The sequence below is a fragment of the Sceloporus occidentalis genome, unplaced genomic scaffold (genome assembly GCF_023333645.1).
Source record: "Sceloporus occidentalis isolate IW3139 unplaced genomic scaffold, rSceOcc1.0.p SCAF_58, whole genome shotgun sequence".
Taxonomy (NCBI): Eukaryota; Metazoa; Chordata; class Lepidosauria; order Squamata; family Phrynosomatidae; genus Sceloporus; species Sceloporus occidentalis.
Window position 1 is genome coordinate 3173793 of NW_028317038.1, and position 14122 is coordinate 3187914.

Below are 14122 nucleotides of genomic sequence, written 5' to 3' on the forward strand. Positions count from 1 at the left end.
CAAGCCAGATATACTGGAGATTCTTGTGGTCAGTCAGAATCAAGGTGGAAACTGGACTCATTCCAGCAGATGCCACCAGGGAAAGTATGACAGCAAGTAGCTCCTTCTTACTGACATCGTAATTTCTTTCTGCAGGGGTGAATCATTTAAAAAAATGACCACAAGGATGCAAAGGACCACTGTATAAGGCTGTTTGGGAAAGTACTGCTCCATCCCCGGACTCTGATCTGTCAAATTCTAGGACAAAGGGTAACTGTTGATCAGAATGTCTCAATACTAGAGTTGTGATACACTTGTTCTTGAGGCGCAAAAAGGCTGAAACTGCATCTGATGACCATTCCCGAGTATTGGCACCCTTCTTAGTTAAGGGTGTCAGGGGTGCGGCAATCTTGGAGTAATCATGGATGAATCGTCTGTGGTAATTAGTGAATCCCAAAAAAGCATGATGGCTTGTACCTTGGACAGATCCATTTCAAAGCCCTCCGGGGTTGTGACATATCCTAAGAATGCCACCTTACCTCAAAAGCACATTTCTCCAGTTTAGCATATAGTCTGTGTTGTCGGAGTCATGCTAGGATGCAACAGACATGTTATCCGTGAGTCAAAAGAACAGACGAATAGATGAAGATGTCGTCCAGATAAACCACGACAAACTGCTGAAGGAAATCTTTGAGACAGTCATTGATGAATTCTTGGAAGACCGCAGGGGCGTTGCATAGGTCAAACAACATAACCATGTTGTAATGATACTGATGTAGGTTTTGGAGTCCAGAAGCCAGATCAGCAAGGTCTTCTGCCAGAAGTAACCATTCGTTGCCCAGTTGGTTGAGCCCCTGAGCTTTGAGAGGCAATCAGGTCTTTAGCAGAGCTGAGAGGCTGGGATAGAATGTAGAAGCGTAGTTAGATGGTCCAGAATCGATAACAGTAGCGATCAGTAGCAGGCTTGATATAATAAAGGCAGGAACCACAATACTCTGGCAATGGTATAGTGACAGGAAGCTGCTTTTATAGGCAGAGAGTCAGACACAACTGATGAGAGTTGGCAATTATAACAAGATTTGTAGGTTCATGGTTACCAGAACTGAGAGACTAAACTGTGAGACAGGCTGGGGTACCGGTAAGAAAGAAAGTCAGCAACATGGAACTCATGGTTCAAGTCCCGGTGAAGTCAGTTCCTGATGTGTGTGTTATGTCCAGAACAGGTGTTAAAAGCAGTCTTTTGTTTGTGTGCTGATCGAATCCTGACAAGGTTGAGATCCATCTTAAACGGTGGCCCTGTATAGTCTGTTGAAAAGTTTTGGAATTAGTAGAATAGGATACATGTTATATCTATTGATCTTGTTAAGTCCCCTATAATCTATACAGAGGCACAACTCTCCATCCTTTTTCTGAACAAAGAGAAGGTTGTGTAGATTGGCAAATGACTCCTCATTTGAGATTCTCCTTAATGTGTGACTCCATGGCCTTGGCCTCCAGAATGAACAATCTGGCCACTGGTAGTATCCAAGGAGGCAAGGATTTTCCAGGTCATAATCTGTCTTGTACTCTACAGTAGGGTTTCAAGACTTCAACCACGGAAAGCCCAGGATGAACAAAATAGAATGAGAACGAATGAGAAGACATCGCAACTGCTCCATATGTACTAGTCCAGCCGAAAACGCAAGCTGAGATGCAGGATGAAGAGGTCTACGGTCAATGGCCTCTACAGACACAGGAGTTGCTCTGGGAAGAGTAGATATCTTATGCTGGTTTCAGAAAACGGAGTCAATAAAATTACCAGCGGCTTTAGAGTCCAAAAAAGCCTCAGTAATGGTAGACTCTGTAGACCAGAGTAGACAGACAGGAAAAGTCATGTGGGTGACAAGAAGGTCAGGAAAAAAGTCCAACACACTCATAGCTGGTCCCCCAAGCCTAGGTGCGGGCATTTCCCAACCGCCCACAATACATATACAGTCCCTCCTGTCTCCTTCTGCTCCTTTCCTGTTCCCAATTGCATAGGCTCTTTTAGATTGACAGAAGAAGTGGCTGGAGGAACAAAATGTTAGTTCTAAAGGTGTCTTGCATTGGTTCAGGAAACCATATCATGCTGCAGGTTCGCCACCATAATGAGGAGGTGGGGTAGATGTACTGGGGCATGGACCACAGGTGCTGCAACAGGTTGAGGCGTATGTTGAGAAGGGTCAGTACGCTGCAACAAGATCTAAAAAACCTGAGCGAATTGATCCAGCTGATGCTCCATCTTGTCAAAACGAGCCTCGCAGGACCCTTGTTGTTCCATCGATAGTGGTCTCATTATGGCTCTCTCATCCTGTCACGTATTTCAAAGTAGGAGATGCCACGATCGGGCAGGACCACAAGGAGCACCAGAATCAAGGTCGAACTTGTATTCTAGCCAAGGTCAGAGTACTAGTAGTCAGATCAACGAGTAACAAGCCGGGGCCAAACACTGAAGACAGTATTTAGAATGTGCACTGAGGAGTATGTAACGTAGGCACGAAAATAAGACTGCAAGATTCAATGATTTCTGATGGTTTAAATAGGAGAAGGTTTGGGGACTTGTTTTGAAATTAGCACCAAAATTCAAGTCCCCGCGGCCACTTTGAGTGTGGTGAGTGAATAGTCTTCCTTCATAAATAGTGGTAGTAGGTGATGGAACTGCTAGAGGGCACAAGGACCTGGGCCAAGGATGGCTTGATGTTGGAAAATATGATGGACTGATGATAGTGTGTCTAAGGCTGGATGTTCAATGGCTCTGTCGGAGCTGAAGCATAGTGGGGGCTTAGTACCTCCTTCGGACGGCCACCATTTGTCCTCCTCTCCCCGACCACCTCGGGTTGACTCCCAGCTCTAATCCCTGGTCTTGAACCCACGCGATCACAGTGGTAACAGCCTGGGGGAACGCCTTCCACACTGATTCTGCCCACCAGCCATTATGGGGGGCTATGTTGGCGTTTCTTTCTGGGCTATGTACCACAGATCAGCAACGCTGGAGCAAGGGACCTATATGGGCTATATGAGACGGCAGGAGATTTAAAGATTATTTGCTTTTCTCCCAGAGCTACATTTCATCTGAAATTCATTGTTTCCGGAAAAATAAGAATAACTCATGGATTTCCATTATTGGAGCTGTTCTAAAGATTTAACAAAGGATCCAGCAAAACTACTTTAACAACTCAGATAAGTAAAATTTTTCACATAAACCATTTTCATATCTGTTAATATTCTCCTCATCAGCCTGTTTTAACCATACCATATTTGCGAATTTGAATTCTAAAATCTACATGAAATGAAGAGAAAAGCACTATAATTTATAAATTACTGAATCTTACTGCTACATGGGCCTAGTCTTGTGCCAGACATGTGCTAGATCTGTATTAGACTTCTATACAGTTCAAAATCAGATAAGGTAGACAAAAGGGAGAAAACCAGAAATATTAACAAATCCAAAAAATCTCAACCAAATAGTGCTTTTTACTTCCATCTGAGCCAATTTAATACCTCTGACTTGTCTGATAAACTTTCACCAGAACGTCATTTAGATAAGATGGAACCCATCCAACCAGTATACATAACTCAAAATGATTTATCCAATGCACTGGAAACATAATATTTAAGAATTAAATTGGATCTTGACAATAACCTAAGAGAATATAAAGAAGAGATATCTAACCTAAAGTCAACTTTGACCTCTCGTACCCAGGAGATTCTTGTATTACAGTCCACAACTAAAGATTTGAAATCTCAGAAAGAAAGCTTAAATACTGAGATTATAAAGATGGACCACAAACTAGCAGATCTTGAGGATAGATCTAGAAGAATGAACCTGAGAATAAGAGGAGTTCCTGATGAAATCACAAATCTAGAACAATACATAAAAGACCTCTGGCTGTTTATATAGACCCTAAAATCTCAGGTCCCTTTCCAACTGTCCACAGTCCACAGGCTACGTAAACCGTTTAACCTCTCTCAAAAAAATATTCCAATAAATATTATAGTAAGCTTTACTAGTTTCTAGATGAAAGACTTATTTCTTAATGAAATAAGGAAAAACCAGGAAAAGAACAAAAAAATTGCATCCTTAACAACTTTCTTGGATATCTCATGGGCAACAACAGAAAGAAATTTGCAGACCTTACAGCATGCCTAAGAGATAACAATATTCCATATTCTTGAGGATTTCCTATAAAAATACCTGCCTTTATTTTCTGAAAACTATTGCATCTAAATGAATGTCGGCGAAACTTTATTGTACTGCAGCTGTTATCTCGTTTAAGCTATTTAATATAACTATAGATGAAAAATCTTTTTTCAACCAATTTTTTTCTGAAATCACTTTATTACTTTTAAATTTGTTATTACTAATACAAGACGCGATACTGACACTTTTAAAAGCTTATTTGAAGGGTGGCATACGAATTATATACCTTTAATTTACCTTAATTTTTTTTCTTTCCTCTTTATAAATTATATATTTGTGTTCGTGGATTTTTTTGGTATAAATGATGATGTTAACAATTTTGATATCGAGAGTCTAGACTTATTTTGTCTGTATTCATTCCGTGAATATTATTGTAAATGATGGTTAACTGAATATTAATTTACCGTAGCCTTTAGATTTTTAAGCACAGACCTCCACCGGCTGCCAGCAGACCTCTCTAGTTACTAACTATAGGCCCATTTCACTTATAAATCTAGATATTACAAGGTTTTCTAAAACATTATTATTATCTTTTATTTATACAGCCCCAACAATTTACGCAGCGCTTAATACAATACATATATTCAAGGGGTATGACAAGATGAGAATTGACAGAATAAGATAAACCGATACAATTTTGAGGGAATGGGGTGACAACTGACAAACATAAGGCGCAGAGAAAGGGTGAGAGGTAGTATGGTGGTTGTATGAAAGACAAGGAAGTTCTAGCAGCTAAGATGGTATGCTTCTGTGAAAAAGTGAGTTTTGAGATGTTTCTTGAATGGGAGGGAGGGTGAATGCTAAAGGTTCGGTGGAAGTAAATTCCAGAGATATGGGGCAGCCCGAGTGAAATCTTGTAGACGGGAAAAGGAAGAGGTGATAAGTGAGGAGAGCCTTAGCCCATGGGAAGAATGTAAGACTCGAGTAGGAGAGTATTTGGTTATGAGGGCAAAAATGTATGGAGGAGCAGTGTTATGGAGGGCCTTATATGTTAGTACCAGGATTTTGAATTTAATTCTAAAGGTAATAGGGAGCCAGTGGAGGGTTTCACAGAGAGGGGAAGCAGAAGAGGAGCGGCGTGCAAGGAAGATAAACCTAGCAGCAGAGGAGAGAGTCGAGACAGTGGAATGCCAACCAGAAGAGTGTTGCAATAGTCAAGACGGGAAATGATAAGTGAATGAACCTGAGTTTTTGTGGATTCTTGGGTGAGGAATGGGCGGATGCGAGAGATGTTTTTTAGGTGCAAGCGGCAAGATCTGGCGAGGGACTGAATGTGGAGTATGAAGAAGAGGTTAGAGTCAAGGATGACCCCCAAGGCATCAGGCCTGGTTAGTAGGAGAGATAGTAGTGTTTTTAATGGTGATAGAGAATTCAGGTAGTGGAGTGGAGATGGAAGGAGGGAAGATAATAAGTTTAGTTTTAGAAAGATTAAGTTTCAGGTAGCATTGTGACATCCATGAAGAAATAGCAGACAAGCAATTGGTAATACGGGACATGAGGGATGGAGAGAGATCAGGAGAACACAGGTAGATTTGGGTATCATCTGCATATAGATGATACTGGAGGCCAAATGAGCTGATTAGTTTGCCAAGAGATGAAGTATAAAGAGAGAACAGCAGAGGGCCAAGGACTGAACCTTGGGGGACGCCAACCGAAAGTGGAAGGGGTGATGATGTCTTGCCAGAGAAGCTGACAGAGAAGGAACGGTTAGACAGATATGAGGAGATCCAGGAGAGAGCTGTCTCTCGAATGCCTGTAGAAGCAAGTGAATCAAGAAGAAGGTGATGATCAACAGTATCAAAAGACAGCAGAGAGATGCAATAGTATTACAATGGAGAAGTGACCTTTTGCTTTGGCAGAGAGCCAAAGTCATTGGATACTTTTTTTTAGAGCTGTTTTCAGTAGTCAAGGAGGGAATTATAGGAGAGGAAGTTAGTAAGGCGATTGTACACAATCCGTTCAAGCAACTTAGAGGTAAAAGGAAGCAGAGAGATGGTGGTAATTAGTCAGACAGATGGGATCTGAGGAAGGCTTTTTAGAATGGGTGTGATTAGCGCATGCTTCTTCAGTTGTAGGGAAAAGGCAGTTAGTATGGGATGAGAGGAGAGAGTGGTGGTGGGTGGTGTAGGAGGGGGTTGTAAAGAGAGAGGTCTTGTCTAATAGTCTCAGTATTGTCTTTTAAGTGGGTAGCAAGATCTTGGGCAGTGAGAGAGGTATGTGGTGTGGATATGAAGGGACAGAGATGGGAGTTGAAGGTAGAAAAAAAGCGTCTCGGGTAGGAAAAAAGGGAGCCTATGAGAGTGGAGAAGTAGAGCTGTGTGGCAAGAGAGAGGACAGAGTTGTAGGTGCGAAGCATGAATTTATAGTGAGTAAAGTCTTCGCTGGATTTTAATTTTCTGAGGTAGCATTCAGCCGTGCGGTTTTGGTATGCCACAGTTGGCGTTTCAATTGTCGGGGGTAACATTTACTAATTGGAGCTATGCTGTCAGGAGATGAGGCTAGTGTATTGTTAGAAAAAGAGGCTGCTGCGTCTGGGCAGGAAAGGGATAAAATGGAAGATAAGAGAGGTTCTAGTGAGGCTGACAATTGGGTAATGATATTATCTGGTAATGGCCTACAAATATGAGGTGTTTGTTTGTTTTGCTAGGGGTTAGCACTGGAAAAAATGTTAGAAGGTCAGATAGAGGGAAGGGCAAGATGGAGAAATCTGAAAGGGAGCATGTTCGGGAGAAAACCAGATCAAGTGAGTGTCCCTCAGTGTGTGTAGGGGAATTAGTCCTTTGAGAAAGACCAGAAGAGGATGTCAGGGAGAGGAGTTTGGAGCTAGCAGAGTTGTTAGATATATCTAAAGAAATGTTAAGGTCACCCATAATAAGATAGAGGATATTGGCCCAAAGACTCAACGGGATTGTCTCGCTCTTACGAATTACTGCAGTTTTTCTGAAGTAATACTGCAGTTTTTTGGACATGAAAAAACTGCAGTACTGCACATTTACTGCAGTATTACTGCACATTTACTGCACTTTTTTTTATATTGCAAACCTACAGTTCCACTTCAATGTACTGCAGCTTTATTGCATTTGTACTTCCGTACAAAAATAACTGCAGTAAAAGTGCAGTACAGTGAAGTACAAATGCAGTAATACTGCAGTAAAAGTGCAGTATTGCAGTTTTTTTCATGTCCAAAAAACTGCAGTATTAGGCTAGGTTTCCACTTGGGTTTTTGTCCTGCGTTTTTTTTCTTGATGAAAAACGCCAAGAAAACTGCCACTGCATTTTTCTGCGTTTTGGCGTTTTTTCTGGAGTTTTTTCTGGCGTTTTAGCTTTTTTTGACCTTAGGCAGTTTTTCCAGCCTTTACAAGTTAGAAGTTTCACCCAGCTAAAAGGGATTAGGATAAATTGCAAGTATCTGCCCCCTGATGTCATTTACTTGGTAGAGTTCTACTTAAACGCCCCGGCGGACCCTTTTGTCACTTTTCTGTGGTTTGTAAGGCATGCTTTATTCCGAATGTCTGCTCCTCTAGGAAGATTGGCCCCAAATGATGGTGCAAATTGTTTGCTGTTGCTTTTGGCACGCAGGATCCAGTTGATGCGTTGCGTATGTTTGTTTGTAATGGCATGTTTGTTCCAAATGGTGTAGAATTCAATATGAACTTTGTTTTGTGTGAAACTGTTTGTTTCCAGCCTATTTCTCGTAGGACACACAGATACTGGGTCCATCCTCTGCATTGTAACTGTGGAAAAAACGCCATAAAAAACTCCAAGGCAATAAACCCACATGGCTTTTTCATGGTGTTTTTTCTCTCCCATAGACTTCTATTGGAGAAAAACGCCAAGATTTCCTTGCAAAAAACGCCAGAGTGTCAACATGCTGCGATTTTGAAAAACTGCCGCAGAGCCCAAAAAAGCAGAAAAACGCCAAAGAGGACTGAAAAAACGCCAAACAAAAAAACGCCAAGTGGATATGGCATTCTGCGATTTCCTATTGAAGAACAGCTAACATCTGGCTGCTGCGTTTTTTCACTAAAAAAACGCCAGGTGGCGCTATTGGCGTTTTTATGGGCGTTTTTAGCTAAAAAAAAAACAAGTGGAAACCTAGCCTTTCTTTAGAAAAATTGCAGTAATTTTTTCGTAAGGGCGGATCTTATACATCCAGACCAGACAGGTTTTATCTCAGGTAGATCAGGTGAGGCTAATACTCTCCTGGCTGGGACGTATTAATGTCCTCAAAGCTTATATGATTCACAAAAGTTTATGTCTCTTTAGGACTATACCTCTCCCAGTTTCAAAACATATGGTAAAACATTTTGAAATGCTATTTTTAGCATTTGTTTGGGCTGGGAAAAAACCTAGGATTCCTAAGAAAACTTTGAGGAGGCGCATCTCCCAGGATGAAGTAGGCTATGCAGATCTTTATAGATTATACAATGCTTGCCAATTATCACACATACTTGCTTGGGGTTTAAACAATAAACATAAATTAGATTGGTTTAATTCCGAGAAAATCAACTGTAATAGCCTAGACCCACTCTTATTAAACTGGCTTAACAACGATGTTATTAAGGAATTGGCGATCTCGAGCACCCTAGTGAAAGATCTACTGAAATCAACATTTAGAATTCGAAAAGCTCAGGGTCTATCATCATTCCTATCTGAATTATCTCCAATTGAAATACTCTCCTTTTATCTACAAGATTTGAATATCCTCAATTGGAAAACTAGCGGGATCAATACTTTCGCAGATTTTACAGAACGAAAGCAAATCATTCCATTTGCAGACATTTAATTGCGAGACAACTTACCCTATAAGGAACTATTTTCCTATTTACGGATAAAACCCTTCCTCTTGTCAAAACCATTAAGGAAACAAGATAAATGGGATGTGCTTTTTTCAGCAATTCCTCAAGCTAATATAGTTTCGAAAGTACTAAAGTTATTGGCAAGCTCCACACTCCCACAAAAAATCAAAGGCTATTAAAAAATGGGAAAGAGAGCTCTAGATAGAGGCCCCTCCCCAAAGTTGGCATACCAGGAAAACAGTTTACTGTTTAAATCCGCACTAACAATATTATAAACTAGTGCATCGAAGCTAGAGGGACACATTCCCACATTTGGTGGGAGTGTCATCTTCTCAACAAACTGAAGAGAAAACTGAGATCAACCTTTACACTAGGGCTGCAACTAACGATTATTTTAATAATCGATTAGTTGGCCGATTATTTTTTCGATTAATCGATTAATCGGATAAAAAAAAAAACAATATGCAAACTTTTCGTTTATTTAAAATTTAATGAACTGGATGTTAAAAAAACAACTTAAAATTTACATTAACATTCTTATTTTGTTACGAGAACCCAAACACAATATTTATCAAACTAGTTTTAATACCTAAACCACGCACTTTGCACCCTGCACTTTGCACCCTGCACCCAGCACTTTGCACCCAGCACTTTGCACCCAGCACTTTGCACCCAGCACCCTGCACCCAGCCCTGGCACTTTGCACCCAGCACTTTGCTCCCAGCCCTGGCACTTTGCACCCAGCACTTTGCACCCAGCCCTGGCACTTTGCACTGTGCCCCAGCACTTTGCACTGTGCCCCAGCACCCAGTCTCCAACTCTGCCCTGCCCCCACACTCTGCCCTGCACCCAGCCCTGCACCCACACTCACACCCTGCCCTGTATCCCCCCCACCCCCACTCTGCCCTGCACCCAGTCTCCTGCCCTGCCCTGCCCCCCCACCCAGCCCTGCACCCACACTCACACCCTGCCCTGCATCCCCACCCCCACTCTGCCCTGCACCCAGTCTCCTACCCTGGCCTGCCCCCCCACCCCCACTCTGTCCTGCACCCACACTCACACCCTGCATCCCCTGAAACCCCACCCCCACCTCCACTCTGCCGTGGACCCCCACCTCCACTCTGCCGTGCACCCACACATTCGCACATAGACATTCGCACATAGACAAAGAATACTTACCTCCGCTACGGACTCGTTCCACTTCCAACCTTCAAGTTTAAAACTTTTTTGAACTCTTGATTGAAGCGCGTCACATCCGTCACGTAGCTAAAAGAAGGCGGAGACTGCAGAGCGTGTAGCAGAAGCGGGGAACGCTCGCGGAGGTAAGTAAAAGGAGCCGAGTGCTCCAACAACGAATCGATCACTCGATTAATCGATAACGGAAATCGTCGACAACGATTTCCGTTATCAATTATTATCGATTTTATCGATTCGTTGTTTCAGCCCTACTTTACACAGATTACAAATATAAAATTTGACCTTAGCTTGCAGATATTTTTGTTCCTTATAGACTTACCTCAAATGAAACATATAACTTTCTTATTAGTAAACATATTACTTGCCTGCAAAATATGTATTGCTCGATACTGGAAAAGGCATGACATACCCTCCTGGGAAGAAATTACTAGCCAAATCAAAACACAGGCCTCCTCAGAGAAGTATTTTTACAAAAATACATTAGAACATTATGATAAAATTTGGGCAGGGTAGTATCATCTTGAACGATCTGTTCCTTAAAAAGGGAAAGGAAGGGGAAAAAAAGGAAGGGAAGAGAAAAAAAGGAAAATTTATATTTTTTTCCCCTTCTTCCTTGTAATTTTTGTCTTGGATTTTAACCCCTATGAGCGTAGAAAATTTGAAACAAGGTCACCTTGGGGTCCTCGGGTTTATAACGGGTCATTTACATGGAGCATCAATGTCTTGTTTGTATATGTCTATGATTGTTCTACAGTCCTCTCAATACACTTTAAGTTGATTTCATCTAGTAATGATATTGGCATTGGGTGTTTACTGCTTTCAAAATTCTGTACACATAACATTGTTTATCTAATAACTCATTGTATAACTTATTTGGCTAGCCGTTTATCTTGTAACTTGTTTTCTACGCATATTCCATTTACTTCTATGTTTTTTAAAAAACGAAAAATATTTTGAAAACAAAATATGATTTTTGGGGATAACACTTTCTGGAGCTTTCCAATCTCAGGCTGAATTGAGCTCTGACTGCCTATGGGTGACTACAAAATTCCAAAATTCTACTACTACTATTGTTTAGGGGACTTCCTTGGACACTGTACGTATTTAAACGTACAAGAACAAGGAGTACAAAGAAACACATTTGTGGTTTAAACAAATATGTAATAAAAATATATACTATGTTCAAAAATATACTTATAAAAATTGTGTATGGTGTTTTTGCTTGCAGATCATATGTATTTGTACCCAAAAGAGAGAATTACACACAAAAGTGCTTTCTGTTTGGTAAAGCAATTGTTTTCACAAAAGGTGGTTTGCAAGAGCAAGACACCGCTCTGGTGTTTAATTGGCTCTATGTATAAGAATCCTGTTGTAGTGATTTGTAGCTTCTCAAGCTAAAGACAGTAGGGCTCAGCCCCAGATTACATCAAGTGGCAGCAATGTATCCATACAGAGAAAAAATACAAAAAAAACAAACCATAGCGTGTATAGTTAAAACATCTCCAGTTAAATGAACGAACAACTGAGGCTTACTCTAGAAATGTGGGAGTGTAACGATTCAGCTCACATATAGCATCTGTTAGGCACAACCACCCCCCTCAAGACCTCTTGCTTTGAACGCTGGGTCCGGCAGTCAACACCGTTAGTAGTCCTTGGAAGCAGGAAAGCATGTAAGAGCCAAACAATACAGATTAGAGAAATGTCAGAAAGAATGTTTACATTTTTGCATTACTAGAGCTTTGGTGCACATGTATTTCAGGGAAAGAATTGCTTCAAAGTCATACTTTTTTTTTTCCCCCCTCTGGAAAGGAAAGCCTTCAAGATTCAGTGCACAGAGGATGGAAGTTGGCAACGTGGTGAATGTCTTCCCATAATGTGTGAGCCCCCTCATCCCAAGTTCCATGGGCTCTATCAGTGCACCAATGAGTTCAAGTACAATAGTGTATGTAAAATGATATGTGAAGAGAGCAATAACCAATCGGTGAGTGCTTAATTGTTAGTACATATTATAGTATAGCTGTCTTTCTCTGTGATTTCTCTGTCAAATACTTATGCTTTTTCATCATAATGCTGTCTGGCTAAGGCTACAATAATTATTTTAGCAATCCAATCATAATTTTAGGTCAATTACAGCTTTAGTATGTTTTAAATTGTGTCCTAAAATACATATTGCAAACAAACAAACAAAATAATTGCTAAAATGTTAAAGGTTATGTGGTTATATTTCTACTAGTAAAAAGTAGTGTCATCACAAAAAGAAAATGAGCAGGACATCTTTCACACTGTTCTGAGTTCTTATTTCATTGGTCTGTAAAGCAGCAGCTTTTGCTGAGCCCAAACATCTGTATCAAACTTAACTGCATAACAAAGTATCCAGTGTGCAGCATTCATATAGATATGTGCAAGAAATGTGAAAGGGAAAAATAAAAACTTAAACTTCTGTATTGAGATCCTCGGCAATATGCTTTGAGGGAATTTATTTTTTATGGAGGTTATTTTGAATCCTAGGGTAGTTGTACACCCAGAAACATAAAGTGTGACTTTCTGATTCAGTTCCAAAAAAGCTGAAACCACTTTGCGTTCTTGTGGGACCTCCTGACTGTCAAGTGGAGTGTCTTTAAGATCTTCAAAGGGGGTTCAAAGCAATTGATAACTTGGGGGAGGGGTTATTTTGATGTTTAGGGGTACAGTTATCCTCAACAAATCACACATGAGTTTTTGGTTCATCTGTTCTATGATTTGGGACATGTTGTGACCCTGTGTCAGGAATCACAGGGCTTGAATGAGTGATCCTAAACTATGTGGTCGCTCGGATTCTCCTTCGTGTCCCTGTCTAGGTTGTATCAGCCTCTTAACATGCCTGTGGCTCATCAGGTAATGAAGGGCCTGCCCAGGGTTGCTCCCAGCCTCCCTTGCTGGAGCATTGTATTTCCTAGCCTCTTGATTTCCACATACTCACCCCATCTACCAGTCCAGCAGCAGATTAGGTGAGCATAACAACTCAGTGTACGGCGATGTACATCCAGCCACTGCCCGCATTTATATCACGCAGGACCAAATCAGAGGAACACACACAGAACGTTGGTGTGTGTCATAATATCTATAGCAACCTTTAAGAGAAGAAAGGTGACCCTCGACTGAATGGTCTCCACTTATATTTTGTTCCTAAAACATATATAACCACTTCTGTGCCAGCTGAATAGTACCACTTAACACATTGCTAGGTGATGTAACTGGTTGAGGTTACCCTTTTCTTGGAGCTGTCAGCCATCTGTGTTTCAGCCATATTACTTAAAGAAAGAAACATTTAGAAAAATGCAGGCACCAGCGTTTCAGGAGAAAAAAGGGTACAAAAACATCACAAAGACCCACAGCAAGGATACTAAAAGTGACATTTTTATTTTAGACAGCAGAGGCAGGCAACAAATAATGCATGCCTTAATTTGAAAAAGCTGCAATTTTCTTAACAAAGCAGACAGGTTCTGTTCAACTGTGACTGGAAGACACTACAAAATAAAACAATACATTAACTGTAATTCATATAATGTTTATTTGGTTGCATGTAGAGTTTGCCACATTCAGTACACGGGCCAGATTTCATGCACGCTTAAATTTAGAATGCGTGAACATCGCCTGGACATTAAGAATAAGGACACTCAGATTTCTGGAATGTTCTAAAGATGACACAGAAGCCTTCATGTTTCAGGGCATTATGTAAGAAAAAATCAAGAGGAGACAACATGACCAATATACTAAATAAGACAGAATATTATTGGACACACCCCCTGCAGCTGCAGCTCATGTATGTAGAGCTCATGCTCTGACACCCAACTACCACCTAGACCCACCAAATAATGACCCAGAGACTGAATTGGATAGAACAGGCCACAGCACACTTTATTAACAAAACATCAAAAACAAAACTGTG

General features: G+C 40.9%; 1 protein-coding gene across 1 annotated transcript in view; it reads left to right on the forward strand.

Moving 5' to 3' along the window:
* The window catches only part of LOC149287624 (pappalysin-1-like), a 506291-nt gene that overhangs the window by 376358 nt on the left and 115811 nt on the right, over positions 1-14122 (forward strand). The window contains exon 17 of the mRNA XM_089492654.1: positions 12004-12175. Within this exon, the coding sequence (XP_089348780.1) occupies positions 12004-12175 (172 nt within the window). The remainder of the gene's footprint in view (positions 1-12003; positions 12176-14122) is intronic.